Genomic DNA, 21,148 nt, shown 5'->3' with positions numbered 1-21,148 from the left:
CAAAGCCACTCTATTTCGCAAAGGTGTTTATCAAGTCAAATAAAGCTTCGGCTAACGGCGCTGGGTCGCCTAGGATCGGTGGGTTCGGGATCAGGTCGGGGGCAGGGGACAAGGAAATCCAAAGAGGAGAAGATCTAATCTTTTAAGGGGATACTACTTGGGTGGACGGCTCTCGGGGCGGTGAGTAGGGAGGAGGCGATTCAAGCGCATCTGAACTGAGTGGCGAGTAACCCCATTTCTCTCGCCATTGGCGTACTCGCTCGTATGACCGAGCGAGCTCGAGGGTAAGCTTCCGATCCGTCCCAATCACTTCTCATACTAGCTTCAGGGCAGATTAAAACTCGGCCTTTATGGGTGATGATTGCTCCCGTGCTGATTAAGGCGGAGAGGAGGAAGGTAGTAGGTCGGTTTCTAGCCCTGGTATAGGGATTCTGACTCGCTGCTGCCGTCTTCCTTAGGTTAAGAAGTCATTCGAAAGGTGTATCTCGTAATCGAAACGGAGCTCCCATAGTGGCTTATGAAGCCCTTGCGATCTATAGGGCTGTGGAGCGGTTAAAAAGGTCTATAGATAAGATGCGAAGAGATTTTGTCGCATATCAAGCCCTGGCCCCACTAGTGCAGCTGCCTGCAGGGCAGCTGCTACTGCCTAAACAGGCAACACTTTCATTTGTGTATAAAGAGCTGCACGACTCAACGCGTCTTGCCATTGAGTTCTTGCTCCTTAGATAATTCTCATCAATTGACTGGTGCCATCAATGATCCCTGTGGAGCCAATTGTCTGACAGTTATGAGCCCGGTAGCAGCTTAGGCGCTCATCATAGCTGATTCCGACCGTTGCGCAAGATCACTTGCACGACGCCTATTACCACACATCACATAACGGATCCGAGTCCTGCCACAAACCTCAGCCTGCCTGTCGAATCTTTCTTGCTGCCCAGCACCAAGCCTTTCCAAGGATGACAGCCAAGTCCGATGTTACACTCTCCAGACCGTCCGAATGGACTGCTTGGTACGACGATTTCGTCTCAAGGGCTGAGACTTCCAAGATCTTCGACTTTGTCGATATCGATAAGGATGCTCCGATCCTAGAAGAGCCAAAGGAGCCCATTTCCTCCGAAGAAATGCTTGAGCTACTCAACAAGGCCGCTTATGAGGCTTGGACACACGCAAACCAGCAGAACGCTGCGGCCGCCGGACCGAGACCAGAGCCGGCCACAGACCTGACAGATGGTCAGTGGATCCGACTCACTCGTCTCCAGTCAGAATACAAGGTCAAACTTGCGACCTTCGCCAATCGGCAACGTGCCTATGCTGAACTCGCTGTTTGGGTCCGATCAACCGTCGACAAGACCTATCTTGGCAACACGACTTCTAAGTCTGATCTTCGCACTATTGTCCGTGACCTGAAATCAAGCCTTGCACCCTCTGAGGACGAACAAAAGGAGGAAGCACGCTTAAGATACCGTCAGGTCCTGGCCCAGACCAAGAGGGTCAAGCCGGAGGACTGGCTCGTGGCTTGGAATAAGGCCAAGTTAGAAGGCGAGAGACATAAGATCGCTGAGCTTGAAGGACAGTCTGCCCTCAATGATTTCCTCACTGCTGTCTCTGCCTTTGATGCCACTTGGGCAAGCCAGCAGAAGGTTCAGATCATGAACAACAAGAAGTTCGGCCTCAAGATGGATGTCATACTGCGCGCGTTGGGCGAACTGTTCCACGAACAGGTCCGAAGCACCAGAATGACAAGCAAGTTGGCCGACAGCGCGTTTGCCGTCTCTGATGCAGTCCAAAGCCACTGTCCGTGCGGACTGCCGTCGTCCAAACACCGATGGAAGCCCATTGATTGCGCTGCTGTTCAGCTTGCGATTAATGGCGAGTCCAAGGATGGAAGACATGTTAGGTCCAGCCGCGTCAAGGCCTGCAAGGAAGCTCTGAAGCAAGCCAGATGGAAGAGCCTTATGGACACAGTCAAAGGCTCAGCGCCCACCACGAGGACGGACCAACTGGAGGAAACCGGAAGCACCAACACAAACCCACGCAAACACGGCGACTTTGCTGGCTTGACCATCGATGCCAATGGCCTCCCCAGTGGAACCACCGACGCAGTCTTCGCAGCTTTGCGAGAGAAGCATCCTCTTTACAATTCGACGATCTATGACGGTGGAGCAACTACCCATATTGTCAATGACAGGAGTCTGCTGACCGAAATCCGCGAGGCTGGGGAAACCGACTACGTCATGATCGGCGAAGGCTCTTTGAAGGTCGAGGCACGAGGCACGAGGCACCCGAAGGATGGAAAACATACTGGATGGCGAAGACGGAAGAAACACGCGCGCGCTTGTCCTTCTTGACGTTGCATATGTACCGAGATTCCACACGAACATTGTCAGCGCGAGAAGACTTGCAAGGAAAGGGTTATGGCACTGCGGAGTCGACAACACACTCCGAATGGGCACATATGAGGACAACGATATCCTTTGCCGACTCACAGACCACTATGACCTCGACGTAGTCGAATACAAGCCAGTTTCCCGCTCTTACTTCAAGCTTCCGCAATCACTGATCTCCGTGTTCAACGCCTTCCAAGATGTATTCTCCTCCTTCCAAGCGAACAAACCGAGACGACAAAGAATAGCGATTTCAAGGGTTCCGCCTCCGCCGCGGTCGGATTCTTCCGAAATATGGCACCTTCGCTCTTGCCACGCAGGGCCGCAAGCGCTTGAACAACTTGTCTTACAGACCAAGGGAGTCCGGATCAAGGGTCCGACTACTGTTCAATGCACGGCCTGCGGCACAGGCAAGGCGACCGAGATTATCTCCCGCAGGGAATCGTCAGACCGGTCAAGACAACCGTTTTACCGGATCTTCATCGATATCTTCGAGTTCCCTGCGGCATTCAATGGACACCGCTACGTTCTGCTAATCACAGATGAGTTCAGCGGCATGATGTTCTCCTGGTCCTTGGCTTCAAAGACGGAAGCCAGCAAGATCATCAAGGACTTTGAGGCCCGAGTCAAGCGACACACGGGTGCATCGATCTGCAAGATCAGAATCGACAACGAAAGGGCCATCATTAATCTACCTTTTCAAAGGGACTCCGAGTTTCAGATCTGGGCCACAGAGGTAGGAATAGACATCGAACTCCCACCGTCGCACACCAAAGAGCCGACTGGTGGAGCGGAACGACCTGGTGGAATCAATCAGCTACGGATGCGGTGTATGATTGGGCATCTTCCGCAAGATCTCTGGCCAGAATTCTACCGTGCAGCCACTTGGATACACAACATCCTTCCTAGCCGAAGGAACAAGTGGATGTCACCCAAGGAGAAAATGGACCGCTGGTTTCACCAGCACTTTCGATGGTATAGACCGCCAAATGTCGATTTCGATGCAACAAAGGACTTCCGACCAGACTGGCGAGGGATTTATGCGTATGGATGCAAAGCATATCCCTTAAACAGCCGCTATAAGGCCGGGAAAGACATCAATCAATTCAAGCTTGGCCCACGAGCACACGTTAGATATCTCGTTAGCTACCACGCCAGTAATATCTATCATATTTGGGTCCCCAAGCTCAATCAAGTTACCCTGTCCCGAGATGTACGATTCAACAAAGAGGAATTCTTTGATCCAAAGAAGGAGGAACAGCTCGAGACGGAAGCGGTCGTGGAATACAGGCCAACACCGCGTGCATTGGAGCCACTTCCTCAGCGAGACTGGGACACGATCTTAGACGAATTTCTCTATGAGTTCGATGACCACATCTTGGGTTTCAGCCCAGACGGTTCGAACTCGGGGGTGGAAGACGCTAGAGGAACTACAGACAACACGTCACAGCCTATACAGCCTCTATCGCAAAGACTTCTCACACCTCCGGGCGAACCACCAATTCTTCCGACGCCGGACCCAACACCACAGCTGGGCAGTAGGGACGCCTCACTAGCTTCCGGGTCAACCGGCTCGAACACCTCAACACCAGACCCGCCGTTGCCAGCAGACCCGAGCTCACCTGCACAACGGTCTGAGGCTGGTCCAGACAGTGATCTTGACGAATATCATGACACCACGACACGAAGATCTGCTGCGCCACCACCGGATAGCCGATTCGAATACATCGAGCCAAGTCATGACATTTCAAGTTCAACTAAGTCACGCGATCTTAGTCCTGAAGGAGTCACCCGGGACACGATCGTAGTTCAACCGCTAAACCCACGCCGGCGACCTTCCTCAGAAGGCAACAGCATGCAACCGGACAAGCAGCCGTCAGGTGACCAAACAACTCCTGAAGCTCGCGGCACCACGCGCACACGCCGCAGCCAAAAGGAACTCTACGGTGACCAGCCAACTCGCAAGAGCGACCGGACACCAAAGCCAAATCGGAGGTATGATGATAACGTGCACAGCGTTTTCACTACCCTGCTTCCAACCGACCAACATCCAGAGGGAAACCTCGCAACATTTCATAGCGTCTTTCTCGCCGCAGTCTCCAAGACGGCACGAGATCATCGATTTCACCGGGACGACCTTGTACGACTTCCCAAGCGATATCAGGATCTAGAAGACCACCCAATGGGTCCAGAATTCAAAGCAGCCATAAGAAAGGAATTACATGATCTCCTCCGACGAGGAACCTGGAGACTAGTCGAACGCGAAAAAGCTCGTGGACTACCCCTTCCGCTGAAATGGGTGTTCACCTATAAGTTCGATCAAGATGGCTACCTCCAAAGGTGCAAGGCTCGCATCTGTGTCCGTGGGGATCTCCAAGATGATGATGGGGGACTGGAAACTTATGCCGCCACGCTCGCAGCAAAGACCTTCAGGATCATGATGGCAACAGCTGCACGATTCGATCTCGAGATTCGACAATTCGACGTTGGGAACGCATTCCTCTACAGCGACCTCAAGAAGGACCAACCCGTCTACGTTCAGCTTCCTAAGGGATATGTGGAACTTGGTTTCCTGAAGCCAGGGGAAACGTCGACCATGATCGCGGAACTCGACAAGGCCCTCTATGGTCTTCGCGAATCTCCACTTCTCTGGTATAACGAGCTGTCTCAGACGCTCAAGAAAGCAGGGATCGATCGTACGGACGAAGAACCTTGTGTCTTCACTGACGGCAAAATCTTGGTCCTTGTCTATGTTGACGATATCCTGATCCTCAGCCCCCGGCAAGAAAAGAAGGTAGTCGGCGACCTCGTTCAACATCTCCAATCCAAATACAACCTGCGCGAAGAAGAGTTCAAATGGTATCTTGGCATCAGAGTCATCAGGGATCGACCAAATCGGAAGATCTACCTCTGCCAAGACGCTTACGTTGAGAAAATCGCACGAAAATTCAAGCTCTACGATTCAAAACTTCGAGTGCCATCAATCCCAATCACAACAATCCCTCTTGTCAAGTATGACGGACGGGCGTCCAAGGAAGAAATCAAGGCGTATCAGGAACGAGTTGGGTCTTTGATGTATATCGCAGTTATGACCAGGCCGGACATAGCGCATGCAGCAGCCCAGCTTGCAAAGTTCTTGACAAACCCATCGCCTGAACACCTTTCTGCAGCCAACCAGTGCATCCGTTACCTCTACACAACGAGATTCCTTGCCATCGTCTATGATGGGGTGCACGCAGGAGAGGCTCTTGTGATCGCGAGTGATGCGTCATTTGCAGACGACATCGAGACACGACGCTCATCGCAGGGATACGTCATGACACTATTCAACGGACCGGTCGTATGGAAGGCTGGTCTCCAAGACACAGTCACGACTTCTACAACCGAAGCAGAAATCTTGAGCCTAGAGAGAACAGCCAAGGAGAGCTACGCTCTAGACCGCCTGCTCAGGGACATCTCTCTTGATCTTGGACCTCTAAAGATATACTGCGACAATCTTCAGTCGATCCGACTTGTGGTTGAGGAGAACCAGAGAATTACGACGAAGCTGCGACATGTTGACGTCTAGAACATGTGGCTGAAGCAGGAATTCAAGAAAGGTAGATTTTTAGTGGAATATCTCAAGACTGATCAAATGCCAGCAGATGGCTTGACGAAAGCTCTGTCAAGATCGAAGTTTCAGCACTTCCGATCAATGCTGAATTTGGTCGACATCAAGAGGGAGGTGGGCTTAGAAGACAAGGCTATGCAATAGGATGATGGTGATTCTACGGCTAGTTGTGATAGCTTCTAGCAGCGTCGACTTGATCACTCAACGCTGGGGGGTGTGTCGCATATCAAGCCCTGGCCCCACTAGTGCAGCTGCCTGCAGGGCAGCTGCTACTGCCTAAACAGGCAACACTTTCATTTGTGTATAAAGAGCTGCACGACTCAACGCGTCTTGCCATTGAGTTCTTGCTCCTTAGATAATTCTCATCAATTGACTGGTGCCATCAATGATCCCTGTGGAGCCAATTGTCTGACAGCCCGGGATCGGGTGAGACACCAATTGGGCCGTTCACGATCGCGGGGCTGTTCTGCAAGAGAGCTGCACGGGCTCCTCGGTTCAGGTTGGCGGGGGTGTGGATACCCAGGTCAAAGGGATCCGGAGCAGCGGGCGGGTTCGTCGTCGACGATGCCATCGCCGCCGCGTGCGGCTGCGCAACGCGCAGGTTGGGACGTTTGGTGTGCGATTGTTAAGGATTAAGGTGTAGATAAGGCTACTTTCTTAGCACTTGCATGCCAAGAAAGTGTGATTACAAGGGAAGGTGCGTTCCTCGCTAATCTCACGGTGCTATCAGGCACCATAGGGTAAGACACAGCCTGTTGGCGCGACAACGGAGACAACAGAGGGCACAAGCCTTTCGAATTTGCTGTTGTGGCTGATGGTCTCTCGCAGACTAGTCATTGAAGACAATAATAGAAACCTCTCGAGTTAACAAGACCCTCGCATGCCAGCAGCAAGCTGTTATCCTAGCATAGCTCGAACACCAACACAAAGAGCCAGGAACTTGTGAAGGTTGCCGGCGTCTTTGCCGAAGTCGTTGCGGTGAGAGGCGTGAGTCTGAATGGCAGGCTGTCGAAGTTGCTCCATGTGGCCACGGTTGAAGTCTCGGACCTGCTGATTAGTTGGGTAGATGCGTGCAGAATTACCAAAGATAGCAATCTCCTCAGCAGTCAACTTTGACTGCACACGGGAGCAGAGAAATCTCCGATGGTTAGAAGTTGGCTTGCCCTTGCGAAGGCCCTGGGGAGCGTCGCGGAAGGGAGCCTGGGAGTCGCCCTGCTGTCGCACAACTTGCTTAAGCTCGACAGTATGATCAAAAGCGCCATGGACATTGCGGCCGGCAAGGTCCATCTCATTCTGAAGCAAGCCAGAGGCGTAAAGAGGCTTCTTAAACATCGGGGGCAGTTGATAGAAGTCACCAAGCAGAAGAACACTACGACCTCTAAAGTAATCGCCTTGGTTATCCGGGAAGATCTGGCGAAGTCTCTGGTCGATGTAATAGTTAGAAGGTCCGTAGTCCAATCATCGACTTCTCATCGATGATGATGTAGCTGACATCTCTGGGTGAGTTCTGCAAACCGACGAGTTCATTTCCACGTAGATCCTTGAGAGGCGTAATCTGCTTTGAGATGGGAAGGCGTAGCATCGAGTGTAATGTGGCTCCATTGATCGCATTGGCTGCAATGCCGGTTGGGGAGGCTCTAGTGGTACAGCCAGTCTTTCGCGAGTTCAAAGCCACAGAAATCTCATGGTTGAGGTAGGTCTGTCCTGTTCCTCCTTGACCATAGACCTGGAACAACAGAGGTCTCGGATGGATACAATTGGGGCTAATAGTCTGCCCTAGATGGTCTACAAAGAGTTCGGTCGTACACCAGACGCTGCTCAGGATTGAGGGGGTCAACCAATACATCGTCGAGAGAAGTGGCGGCCTATTGAGAGTAATTCTGACGAAGACTAGTCAAGTATTTGCGCTTCTAAACATAGAGCTGGGGAAACTTTCCGATATAGCTATCCCAGTCAAATGCAAGGCCAATGGCTCGGTTGCCAAGCAGGTCGACTGCCTCGGCGTCAGGTTGGTCTTGAGGCATGAGGGCAGTGATCTCCTGCCATGATTGCTCTGGCACCTCGTCTTCCTCATAAGGGTCTTCCTCGAACTCTTCCTCCTCAAGAGGCTCAGAAATACCATCGTAGTAGTCATCTGGGTGGGCACAAGCGTGGACAGCCTTGCAATGGAGGTAAGCATTAATACATGGCTCGAAAGTCTGGTCTTCGACTGTCAGTAGCTCGTCCAAGTTGGTGTGAGGATGGTGTAGCATCAGCTTGACGCGAGCGTAGTCTCCATACTCAGTCCACCCATACCGAGGGAACTAGTTGAGGAGACGGTCGGTGGTCTGGGGAAACTCGCGCCACTTCTGAGGCCGCTTAGAGAAGTCGACTCGAGTCAGGAAGTCGAAGTAGCTGTAATTCTTGAAGCCCTCTGGACGATCAAGATACTTCTGGTAAGTGTTCTTTGCGGAACGCACTGTTTCCTCACCTTTCGCCGGGACGAAATAGGCCTTCCAACGATCACGACGGTCTGGGCAGTTCTTGAACTTTGCTGAAAGTCGAGGTCAAGCAGCAGATGCTGAACTTTCTGGGCAGGCTAGTCTCTCTGCGATCAGCCTGTTCATGAACTTGGCTACAAACCCAACAACTCCACGGTTGGCATTGACCCGGGGCTGAGTCGCCTTGACGATGTCTTTGTAGCCTTCTAACTTTTTCTCTGCTTTGCCGACGTACTTGACAAAATAGTTGATGACTGTAGGCTTGCTTGTGCAGGGAGACGTGTCAATGTTAGCCAACCATGACATAATGAGGCTCGGTTAAAGTTGTTCAACTGGGTGTCATTCCGAGCGCCGTCATAAACGGGATAGTGAGGGTTAAAGTCGCAGGATAAGATGGCCTGAGAGTGAGTAGCACGGGGGAAGTGAAATTGACAGTATGCCTCCTCATACAGACGCCCGTTCTGCAGGCGTTCGAGGCGTTGACAGTATGCCCCGGTTCATACATGACGCTGCACGCGGTTGACAACCACCCCAAGGTCTCTGAACGCCGGGTCAGGGATCACGTTGATGAGTAGGTTGATATCCCGTTGCTAACCAGGCTGCTCGCGGTCGAGATTCATGGCGGTGATATGGGCACCCCAAAAGCGCAGGAAGTCGACGTTCTGCCTTTGATAGATCAAGCGTCGGGGCGTCTTTCAGCCAGAATAGACCGTGAACCTGAGGGCTGTCGTTTGCCTGCCACTCAAGACGGTACCAGAAGTCAGTGACACCAAACTTGGGCTTAATGATATGTCGAACAAAGCTTATAAATCGCATAAAAAAGTAATATGCTGAGATATAGGGTTTTCTTTTAGGCTAGTCCGCGCGATATCTGCCTTGCCGCGGTTGTCAGCAGCTTGCCATTCCGTGTATCGAGACATATGGCGTCGAAGGTCTTCCCAGTGTCGATTAGCAGCTAAAAACGTCCAGAATATACCTGGACATCCAATGCCATGGACGCAAGCCTCAAGCTGGTGGTGACGACGACCCCAGAAGGCCCGGATGCCACGGAGGCTACCAGAGTAGCAGTAAGGGCGGTGGAGATTAAGGAGGAAGATGTAGAGTTTGCTCTTATTTAGCAGAATATTGGCGTCATTACTGCCTAAGCTTCATTCTTCCAAGTAGCTGACAGGACTATATGTGATTAACTAAAGAGTTACCACAGTGAAGAATACCTAGCGGTTCTCCAGCTTGAATTCTGGTTGAGGTCCGTGAGGCTGGGCCCAGTCGTCAGATGTTAGGAGCTGTTTAGAGATGAAAGGAATTGCCAAATGGACCTTGAGGGGACCTTTATGAATCAGTCATGCTATAGACGATAGTTTTCAGCTAGATGCCATGAGCTCCTCGGGTATCTTTCCAGTATACTATGAAGGATGCAATCAGTAACCTGGCCATTGACTGTTTTCCAATGCCACTTGATGAGCTTATCCTTTTCTCCAAATAAATGAAGTTTCTGGTAGAAAAGATAATGTGCTTGGCAGATTATTTCACCGTATCATAAGCACTGGGATGACCCAATAGCCCCATTTCGTCGGCGATGAGGAGCTTTCTCTTATTAAAGTATCCTTTCAGCCAATCAAGGAATATCGTGTCTTGTGTCTGACCAAAGAAGGGCACCTGATTCTGGGGTCGATGCCGTCAGTGATCATCCTCCTACTATTACCCCGTTTTAGGAGGGGGGACATGAGCGGCGAAGAGAGGGGAGCCAGACATCCGGCACGCGAGAATCTGAAGTTGAGTCTTCTAGTTCCACATCATCGGGATATCATATAGAAAATATCCCTACTGCTACTACCGATCAAGTTTCAACTAATGGCATTAAGTAAAAAAAGCTTTCTTTAATAAACCTATCCTTACCGCCTATACGCTCTAACCTACTACTAAAACTATAGAACTATAGCAATAGGGGAGTTAATATAATATCGAGCGATCTATAAGTTAAGATTAGGGAGTAAGCGAAGAAAGACGCTAGATTCTGCGTCTTCATAGACTATATATTGTTTATCGCAGTAAATCGTAATTAACTAGGCCTAACTCCCCTGATTAATAAGGCCACCCGCCTTATATAAGATACTACTAAATACTAAATATTAGGGTTAAACAAATTAGGATAGAATTTAATAATTCACTGCCCGCTCTTGTTCTTTCCGGCCTTTTATGCCGCATTTCAAGCCACGATGACGGAAGCAAATATCAAGGCAGGTTCTAGAGGAGCCGGGCTTGTTCCTCTTGACCCAGAAAGTGTGGTCTCAAAGCTTGATGTGCAGCTGCGGACTCCAACACCTATCGAGGAAGAGGCTAGCCATCCCAATTCTTGGGTTTCAAAGACCCCAAAGACCGTCCTTGAGGCTGAATCTCAGTCTGAATACCTTGAAGGACGAATCAGAAGGCACCAAAGTAGCTCCCCAGAGTCTATTCTAAATGCACTAAAGTCTCTTTCTAAAGGAACGAAGGCGGTTATGCATGAGATGGCATTGATGAGGTCTGAGATCCAAGACCTTCGATTGGCAAATGAGACACTAAGCCGGCGCCGGAGGGCAAAAAGGACCCGCCTATAGAAAAGAGGGGCGATGACTCTAGAGGAAGGTAGGAAAGCAATTGGCCAGAAGGATGTTGATGCGCAGGGGGTGGCCGAATCGTCGAGAAGTGGTGGTCAAGGAGGGTCGTGTTACGGCTTGGTCCCCCGTAATAGCGCTGTAAGCCCTATAGGCAGTTGTTGCACCTTCTGTAATTGCTACAATAGCGATTTAATAACCTTAGAGCTAAATAAGAATAATAATACTAAGACTAGGAATATAGCTAAGATAATATATATAATTATAAAGCCTATATAAATAATAAATATAACGTACATGATAAGCGAGCGACGCGGACAAGCGAGCGACGCGCTTTTCCTCCTTATACCTAACATTCACTTAATCAATTGATTTATCAACCATAAAACATATCAGACCCAAATATTGAGGCTAGAACCCTTCTTGCCCTTCAGGCCCTTCAAAATAACCCAAACCTACGTATTAAACCTACTGCAAGGATCTATAAGATCTCTGAGGCAAGATTACGTCGCCGGCAGGATGGCATTCAATCTCGAGGCGATATTATCCCTAACTCACGCCGACTATCTGATCTAGAGGAACAGATTATAGTTCAGTTTATTCTCGACCTAGATTCGCGAGGATTTCCTCCCCGATTGCGTGCTGTGGAAGAAATGGCCAACCGACTGCTTGCCGACCGCGACGCGTCACCCGTCGGCAAGCGCTGGGCTCATAACTTCGTCAGGCGACACGAAGAGGTCAAGACGCGTTTTTTTCGTAAATACGACTACCAGAGAGCTAAATGCGAAGATCCAACCGTTATTCACAACTGGTTTCGGCTTGTGGCGAATACAATCGCGAAGTACGGCATCCAATCAGATGATATCTGGAACTTTGATGAGACTGGCTTTATGATGGGCATGATTATAAGCGGAATGGTTGTTATAGGTATAGAAAGGCGTGGACGACCGAAATCAGTGCAGCCTGGAAACCGAGAATGGATTACGGTCATTTAGGCGATTAACGCGGCCGGCTGGGCGATCCAGCCGTTTATTATCGGTGCGGGCCAATATCACCTCGCCAATTGGTACCGAGACAGTAACCTCCCGGGCGATTGGGCTATTGCAACGACCCAAAATGGCTGGACCGATAACGAGATCGGTCTCGAGTGGCTAAAGCACTTCAACCGGTGTACACGCAATCGATCAATTGGTTCCTATCGTCTTCTGATCCTAGATGGCCACGAAAGTCACCACTCCGTCGACTTTGAGAGATATTGCGAGGAAAATAAGATCATCACGCTTTGTATGCCGCCTCATTCGTCTCATCTGCTTCAGCCCCTTGATGTCGGGTACTTTAACCTGCTCAAGCAGGCTTATGGTCGGGAAATTGAGCGTCTGATCAGATGCTCTATAACCCACGTTTCAAAGACTAAGTTCTTCCCGGCCTTTTATGCCGCATATCAGGCCACCATGACAGAAAGAAATATTAAGTCAGCCTTTAGAGGGGCTGGGCTTGTTCCTCTTAACCCGGAAAGTGTGGTCTTAAAGCTTGATGTGCAGCTACGGACGCCAACGCCTGCCGAGGAAGTAGCTAGCCCCTCGACCCCTTGGGTCTCAAAGACCCCAAAGACTGTCCTCGAGGCCTAATCTCAGTCTGAATACCTCAATAGACGAATTAGAAGGCATCAAAGTAGCTCCCCAGAGTCGATTCTAGGAGCTCTTAAGTCACTTGCTAAGGGAACTACGGCAATAATGCATGAGAATGCCTTATTGAGGGCTGAGGTCCAAGACCTTCGACAGGCAAATGAGATATTAAGCCGGCGGCGGAGGGCAAAAAGGACCCGACTAAAAAGAGGAGGGGTAATGACAGTAAAGGAAGGAAGGCAAGCAATTGATCAGAGGGATACTGAAGCGCAGGTAGTGGCGGAATCGTCGAGAAGTAGTGGTCAAGGAAGGTCGGTCGGACCAGGGGTTCGGCGCTGTGGAGTATGCGGCAAGCCCGGGCATAATGTAAGAACGTGTCAGGTAGTGATTGAGACGTCTGGGGAAGAGTACAGTAGGTAGTTTTAATTGATTAATTGATTTGTTGTGTTTTTATAGTGATTTCTAGTTAAGAGCGTAGTAAAAGCGCGTCGCTCGCTTGTCCGCGTCGCTCGCTTATCATGTACGTTAAGTTTAATTATTATAGCTAATACATAATAAGCGAGTACACCAGACTAGTAAGTACACCAAAAATCTAAACCTTTAAAATAAAAATCACCAGAAAAACACAATAAGTCACCTAATTAATTAAAATTAATCGCTATAGTCTTCTTCAGATATTTCCACAACTATCTAACATATTCTTGCATTATGTCCTGTCTTTCCGCATCCTCCACAGCGCCTTTCCCTCGGTCTCGCTAACCCTCCTTAACCACCACCTCTCGACGATTCGCCCTCTACCTGCCCATCTACACTAATCTAATCAATTACTCCCCTTACTTCCCCTACTATCATCACTCCTCCTTTTTATAATCAGGTCCTTTTTGCCCTCCGGCGTCGACTTAGTAGGTCATTTGCCTATTAAAGGTCGCGGTTCTCTGCCCTCAATAAGGCATTCTCATACATCATTGCCTTTATTCCCTTAGAAAGAGACTTTAATGCCTCCAGAATTGACTCTAGAGAGCTACTTTTATGCCTTCTAATTCGTCCTTCAAGGTATTCAGACTAAGATTCGGCCTCAAGGACGGTCTTTGGCGTCTTTAAAACCCATATGGTAGGGGGGCCAGCCTCCTCCTCAACCGGCGTCGGGGTCCATAGCTACACATCAAGCTTCGAAATCACGCTTTCCGCGTCAAGTAGAACAAGCCCGGCCCCTCTAAAAGCCGCCTTGATGTCTTTCTCTGTCATAGTGGCCTAGAATGCGGCGTAAAAGGCGGGAAAGAACTCAGTCTTAGAAACGTGGGTTATCGAGCATCGGATCAGATGCTCGATTTCTCGACCATATGCCTTCTTGAGTAGGCTAAAGTACCCGACATCAAGGGGCTAAAGCAGGTGAGACGAATAAGGCGGCATACAGAGTGTAACAATCTTGTTTGCCTAGCAATATTTCTCAAACTCGAGAGAATAGTGACTTTCGTGACCATCGAGGATCAGAAGACGATAGCGACCAACTAATCGCGTCTCTGTGCACCGGTCAAAGTGCTTCAGCCACTCAAGCCCTAGCTCATTATCGGTCCAGCCATTGGGAGACGTTGCAATAGCCCAGTCGTCCGGGAGGTTACTGTCTCGGTACCAGTTAGCGAGGTAATATTGGCCCGCACCTATGATAAACGGCGGGATCGCTCGGCCTTCCGCATTGATCGTCTGGATGACAGTAATCCATTCCCTATTTCTAGGCAGCACTAATTTCGGTTTTTCACGTCTTTCAGAGCCCGTGACGACTATTCCGCTTATAATGACGCCCATTAGAAAGCCAACCTCATCAAAGTTATAGATATCGGCAAGGTCAATACCATATTTCGCGATTATATTCTCCACGAGCTTAAACCACTTTCGAATCTCGGCTAGATCTTCGCATTTGGCCCTCTGGTAGTCATATCTACGAAAAAAAAACGCGTCTTGAGCTCATCGTGTCGCTTGACGAAGTTAGAAGCCCAGCGCTTGCCGACGGGTGATGCGTTCCAGTCGGCGAGCAGTCGGTTGGCCATTTCTTCTACACCGCGGAGTCGCGGGGGAAATCCTCGCGAATCCAAGTCAAGAATAAACTGAACTATGGTCTGTTCCTCTAGATCAGATAGTTTCCGTGATTTAGGGGTAGTATCATGTCGAGACTATATGCCCTTATGGCAACGCCATAATCTCATAGGATCAACTTTATAGATCTTTGCGGCGCGTCAGAGAGATAATTTTCGGTCATTTTGAATGGCGCGAAGGGCGAGGATGATATTAGCTTCATTATTAAACTCAGGCATATTGGGTGGTTAAGAATCAATCCACGAAGCGGACGTGTTGTAGGTTGAGGGATTTTTGTAACACTCGCTTGTTTGTAACACTCGCTTAACGTACTCCACAAGCGAGCCGACCGCACAAGCGAAGCGATCAAAAATCCCTCAACCTCTCCTCTTTTCATTTGATCAATTATTTCTCGACCACGAAATATGTCATAATTAAATAATGAGGCAAATATCATTCTTGCTCTTCAAGCCCTTCAAAATGACCCAAAACTACGTATCCGGCCCGCTGCAAGGATCTATAATGTCCGTTATACTACTCTTCATGGTCGACTTAACGGCATTCCTGCTCGATGCGATATCATACCGAACTCACGTAAACTATCTGATCTAGAGGAACAGATCATTATTTAGTATATTCTCGACCTAGATTTACGCGGGTTTCCCCCCTGACTCCGCGGTGTAGAAGAAATGGCCAACCGACTGCTCGCCGACCGCGATGCATCACCTGTCGGAAAGAACTGGGCTTCTAACTTTGTCAAGCGATACTAAGAGCTTAAGACGCGTTTTAATCGCAAATACGATTATCAGAGAGCTAAATGCGAAGATCTGACCCTTATTCGCGAATGGTTTGCGCTCGTGAAGAACATAATCGCGAAATATGGCATCAACCTAGCTAATATCTACAACTTTGATGAGACTGGCTTTATGATGGGCCTGATCGCAAGCGGAATGGTTGTCACAGGCGCGGAAAGGCGTGGAAGACCGAAATCAGTCCAGCCTGGAAACCGGGAATGGGTTACAGTCATCCAGGCGATCAATGCGGAAGGCTGGGCGATCCAGCCGTTCATCGTGGTTGCGGGCCAATATCACCTCGCCAGTTGGTACCAAGAAAGCAACCTCCCGGGCGATTGGGCTATTGCCACGACTAAAACTGGCTGGACCGACAACGAGACGGGTCTTGAGTGGCTAAAGCACTTTGATCGGCACACAAAGGCCCGATCAACCGGTGGCTATCGTCTTCTGATCCTCGATGGCCACGAAAGCCACCACTCGACTGACTTCGAGACATATTGCGAGGAAAATAACATTATCACGCTTTGTATGCCGCCTCATTCATCTCATCTGCTCCAGCCTCTTGACGTCGGGTGCTTTGGACCGCTCAAAAAGGCCTACGGTCTGCAAATAGAGCATCTGATGAGATGCTCTATAACCCACATTTCCAAGACTGACTTCTTTCCGGCCTTTTATGCTGCCCACGAAGCCGCTATGACAGAAAGCAATATCAAGGGGGGTTTTAGAGGAGCCGGGCTTGTTCCTTTAGACCCAGAAAGTGTCATATCAAAGCTTAATATGCAGCTACGGACTCCAACACCTGTTGAGGAGGAAGCGAGCCTCCCCAACCCTTAGGTCTCAAAGACGCCAAAGACCGTCCTTGAGGCTGGCTCTCAGTCTGAATACCTCAAAAGACGAATTAGAAGGCACCAGAGCAGCTCCCCGGCATCTATTCTTGAGGCACTTGAGTCATTTTCTAAGGGAACGAAGGCAATAATGCATCAGATGGCATTATTAAAGTCTGAGAACCAGATCCTTCGACAGTCAAATGAGGCCCTTAGCAAGCGGCGCAGAGCAAAAAGAACCCGCCTGCAAAATAGAGGGAAGATGACTGTAGATGAGGGTAGGGAAGCAATTGATCAGGTAGCTGTTGATACGCAGGGAGTGGCCGAATCGTCGAGAAGTAGTGGTCAAGGAGAGTCGGCTCGATCGAAGGAAAGGCGTTGTGGAACATGCGGCAAGACGGGTCATAACGTAAGAACATGTCAGATAGTTGTTGCGATGTCTGGAGAAGAGTATAATGATTGATTTTAATTAATCAGAGGCTTTATTGTGTTTTTATTTGATGATTTTTATTGATGGTTATGATTTTTGATCGCTTCGCTTGTGCGGTCGGCTCGCTTGTGGAGTACGTTATTCTTATCCCCTTTATTACTTATCCTAGATCTAAGACTATAAATATAATAATATATACTAGATATAAGGTAACCCAGAGGCCAGGGCTTAGATATTAGACAAAGGTCCTCTTTTCCTCCTTTATAAGCTTACTTCTCCCACCTAACACATAATATAATAGCTTCTAACTTCTATTATTTCTTATCCCTAAATCTTAAAAATTAATTAGCCTATCCTCTTTTCTTAATAATAATACTAAGTATCTTAGAGATTAAGAATATTTATTTAAGTCACCTTTAATAAGCTATATAAACTACTTATAGTTATTACTATTAATAGAGGCGCTATTTAATTAATTACTCTTTATTACCTATATTACTATAAGCGCTTATTCTTAATCCTAGTATCTAGCTCTTAATAATAGGTTTATTACTTTTTCCGAGTTCTAGCCTTTAGACCTTATATCCTAATAAATAAGCCTAAATAGAACCTAGTAGACCGTAATGCTAGTAAAGCATAATAGAGAATAAAGGAAAGGGTTTAGGCCTCTATTTTATACCCTAGGGTATGAAGGCTTTATTTTCCTAGGGGAATACTTTTAGAAAGAGATTAAGAGCCTCTTATTTTATAACCCAAGGTATAAAGGTTAGACCCTAGCCTTTTAGAAAGCCAGTTAAGTATACTTTATACCCCGGGGTTAAAAGTTCCTACCCTCTTCTCCCTTAGTTTAAAGTATTCTATGAGACTCTAGAGCCATTGGCTTTATACCCTAGGGTATAAATCTTACCTTGCCGGCTCCTTTTATAACCCCTCTACTTGCCTTCTTGCCTTAGCTATTAGCACTACTATACATCACCTTCGCTCGTATTATTCTTAGTCTAACCCAACCTCTCGAAATTGAATTTCAAAAGGTCATTGACTCCCCGTGAGGCAGTTGCAGGAGGGAAGAAAACCCCTCAGTGAGCCTTCCGAGCCGGGAAGTCTATTGTGCAGTGTGGTCATCACGTGAGGCAACCCCAATAAAACTACTCCCTAAGAAAGCGGTGTAGTTACCGCGACCAAACGGCCCCATCAGTGGTACGGAGGATTAAAGCCAGACAGCAAGTGGCGCTCAGACCACAAAGCCCAACATTGATTATTATTTATGCCTCGTGATCTGCCTTGTAGTTCTAGCCGCAGTTGGATCCAAATTTCACATCCATGCAAGCTCACAGCCTCCACATTGGGCGTCTGAATGAATGAAACCTATTACGCCTGGGAAGGTTAACCTCATAGGGACATACATTGGGCGTCAATCTAACAGCTGTCAGCCAAACCCCGCTGACCAGGCATAGCTGTTGAGTAATAGCGGCCGCAACCGAGGAGGACATTGAACTGAACCGTTCTAGTGCGGCTAGATCCTAATTGGCAATGCTACTTTTCTTCGTTCTCCTCAATCTTATCATTTTCTGAGGCTGCGTGCACAGGTCGGCGCTGTGACTGTTATTATTACCACGCAATGTTGAATTGCGGCGTAACGCCGCTCCATGAGCCCGTGGTAGAGAAACTCTCCACGCCTTTCTCGTCCGATTGCAGCGTGGCCTCCGCGGAATCTTGCCTGGCCAATCTTCCAGCCTCAATTGTAGCTCGGGGGCGGTCGTTTCGGCCCGCGAGGGACTTGACCCTCTTTCTTCGGTCGGAGCTCGAGCCCTGGAGGATCGATCGGATCTACGACTACCTGTGGTTCGCTCGAGACCGGCTCATGCAAGCCAGGTCGCTTCATCGGCATGCAGTATCACGGCGACAAATCGTCATCACTGAAAGCCCAAGCGAACACCTGATTTCAGATTACTCGGTCATTTTTGTCAAACCTCTTCCGGGTTATCTCTTGTCGTACGAGTTCTGGGAGCGCCATCTCTCCAGCGACAAAGCTTTACACTCGGCCGCATGTGGTCTTCTCCTCTCCTATACATGGCTGGTGGCATATCGAACGGACTTCGATATCGCAAAAGAATACTCTCTCCTTCCGGAAAGCCTGACCTGGAATGCTTGGACGTCTTTTGTCACCAGTTTTCTAGATCACCTCGAGGTGTCGGAAACCCAGTTAATCAGCCAAAGATATCTATACGGCGAGCTCCGAATGAGTCGTATCAACTACATCTATAAGCTCATCCCGTCGCTTTGGTTCCGTGATAACCCAATGAGAGGATTTATGCCAACGTCTATGTGGAATAAGTCTTTCCTGGAACGCAATATTGCTCGACTTTTGGGTATTTTTGTTTTCTTTTCACTCATCCTCTCGGCTATGCAGGTCGGTCTTGCTACGAGCCAGCTACAGGAGAACGTGAGCTTCGTCAACGCTTCATACGGATTTGTGGTCACCTCCCTATTTATCGTCTTACTATCTGCGGTCATCAGCCTGGTTATTCTTGTATGGCACGTACGATATAAGATTATTCTACCTTGGACTTTGAGTCTCCAAGAGATCAGAGGGCATGATCTCTAGATATGTCAGATATTGTACGGAACGGGGTTTAGTTGGTTTGCGATATAACGCCAGACGGAACCTAGGGTTGGATATGAGCGAAACGGGAGGACTTGCTCGGGGAAGAGGAGTCACTAGATGTGGATGAAGCCAGACAGGTGCCTTGAGGAACGCGCCTTAAGGAATAAAGAGAGGAACGAGCCAAATAATAGAAGGTCTTATGCCTTGAGGAATAAGAAACGAGATAATAAAAGGCTCTTAGGGCCTACCAACAATTCACTGACAATGTTGCCCCCCTACTCTTCTATTAAGGGATTTCCCGATAGGTCGCCTTAGAATAATAAGCCTTTATATAGGTCTATACCTTACGAATGCGGGATAAATAACTAGCCGCCATAGCTAAATAAGACTAAAGCTCTGCTATCTCTTTATAAAGCTTTAGAAGATTATCGCTTGCCTCGCTCTTATCTACCTCTAGCTTTTTCTCTTATTTTATTAAAGAAGTCACTATGATGGTTAGCTAAGAATACCCAGAAAGGAAGATATATATAGGAAGCTACTATGTAGGTACTATTATAAGACTTTCTAGAATAAATATATTCGCTATATCTAGAAGAATCCTTAGATATTAGGCACCGCTTACCTACTTAGAAGCAATAAGTATAAGGTATATTAGCCTCCTCGTTATAAAGCGCAATAAAGTCAGCAAGGGTATATAGCTCGCGGGTTTTACAAGAAGAAGCCTTAGAAATATAACCTAATATTACATTAGCATAGAAAAGAAATTTATAAGTCTAAGTTACCCACCGTGGGAAAAGGCCGCGAGAACTGGTCTTAAGGATAAGAACTAATAGAGGAGAGACCTCGTGTCACGGCTATAATATACGCTAGGCGGGGAAGCCTAGTAGAAAAGATATTACCTAAGCAAAAGCTACCTACCCTAGAGGGACCAACGAGTATAAGACCGACGGCGGTCTAGGGACGACGCGGTCTAGGACCAATAGCGCTCCCTTAAGCCTATTAGTCCCATAAATACTATACTAGTATATAGATATGCTTATTAGCACTTTCTTATATCCTAGCTACCTCAGCTATTAATATAACTTAGTTATACTTAATACCTTTAAGCACATTACTAGACGTGACTCACGCCACGTTTAAGACTACGCGCCTAATCCCCTGCCAACATAAACCTGTTGGAGAAGTGGCATGCATGATGATGTTACACAGGCAGCCACCTCAAGGGAAGATGTCACCCTATGATACCTGAATTGTCAGAACAGCGTTACAGATCTGTTACAGGATCAGCAGGTCTAGTATCTTGGTCTTGCCCCCTCAGATACAAAGACAACGAGGGAGAACGAAGAACAAGGAGGACGAAAAAAAAAGGAACCTCATCAATACACTCAAGATCATCCCAATATCATCTTTCATCATCAGTGACCTAGTGAGGGCGCGCTGTCTGACAAAACCTAGCATAGCTAGGTTTATCCCTTAGAATTACCTAACCGTCATAATAAATACCTACCCCTAGGTTTAGAGGTAGAAGAGAACTTAAAAGAGATATAATTTCTAGGCCTAACCCTTCTAAATACGGGTAGTTTTTACTTAGTAATATAAAGTTACATATATCTCTTTCTTAGAGCCTTAACCCTATTAAAACCTTATTTTTTAAAAAACATTAGCTAATTAAGAAAAAGAACATTAGCTACCTTATAGTTTATTAATATAAAAAATTTCCCTTATATAAAAA

The 21,148-nt window shown here is 48.1% G+C and overlaps 1 protein-coding gene across 1 annotated transcript; it reads left to right on the top strand.

Moving 5' to 3' along the window:
- Positions 1-15,452: 15,452 nt before the first annotated feature.
- NCS57_01475100 (uncharacterized protein) lies at positions 15,453-19,416 on the top strand (the record flags this gene model as incomplete). Its single annotated transcript, XM_053064343.1, has 3 exons — positions 15,453-15,491; positions 15,543-16,083; positions 18,758-19,416. 3 exons carry the CDS (start codon positions 15,453-15,455, stop codon positions 19,414-19,416), a joined length of 1,239 nt encoding a protein of 412 aa, XP_052906227.1.
- Positions 19,417-21,148: the final 1,732 nt, after the last annotated feature.

Source organism: Fusarium keratoplasticum, chromosome 14 (assembly GCF_025433545.1).
Source record: "Fusarium keratoplasticum isolate Fu6.1 chromosome 14, whole genome shotgun sequence".
NCBI lineage: Eukaryota > Fungi > Ascomycota > Sordariomycetes > Hypocreales > Nectriaceae > Fusarium > Fusarium keratoplasticum.
Note: the sequence above shows the minus strand (reverse complement) of the source record. Positions and strands in the feature narration are given on the sequence as shown.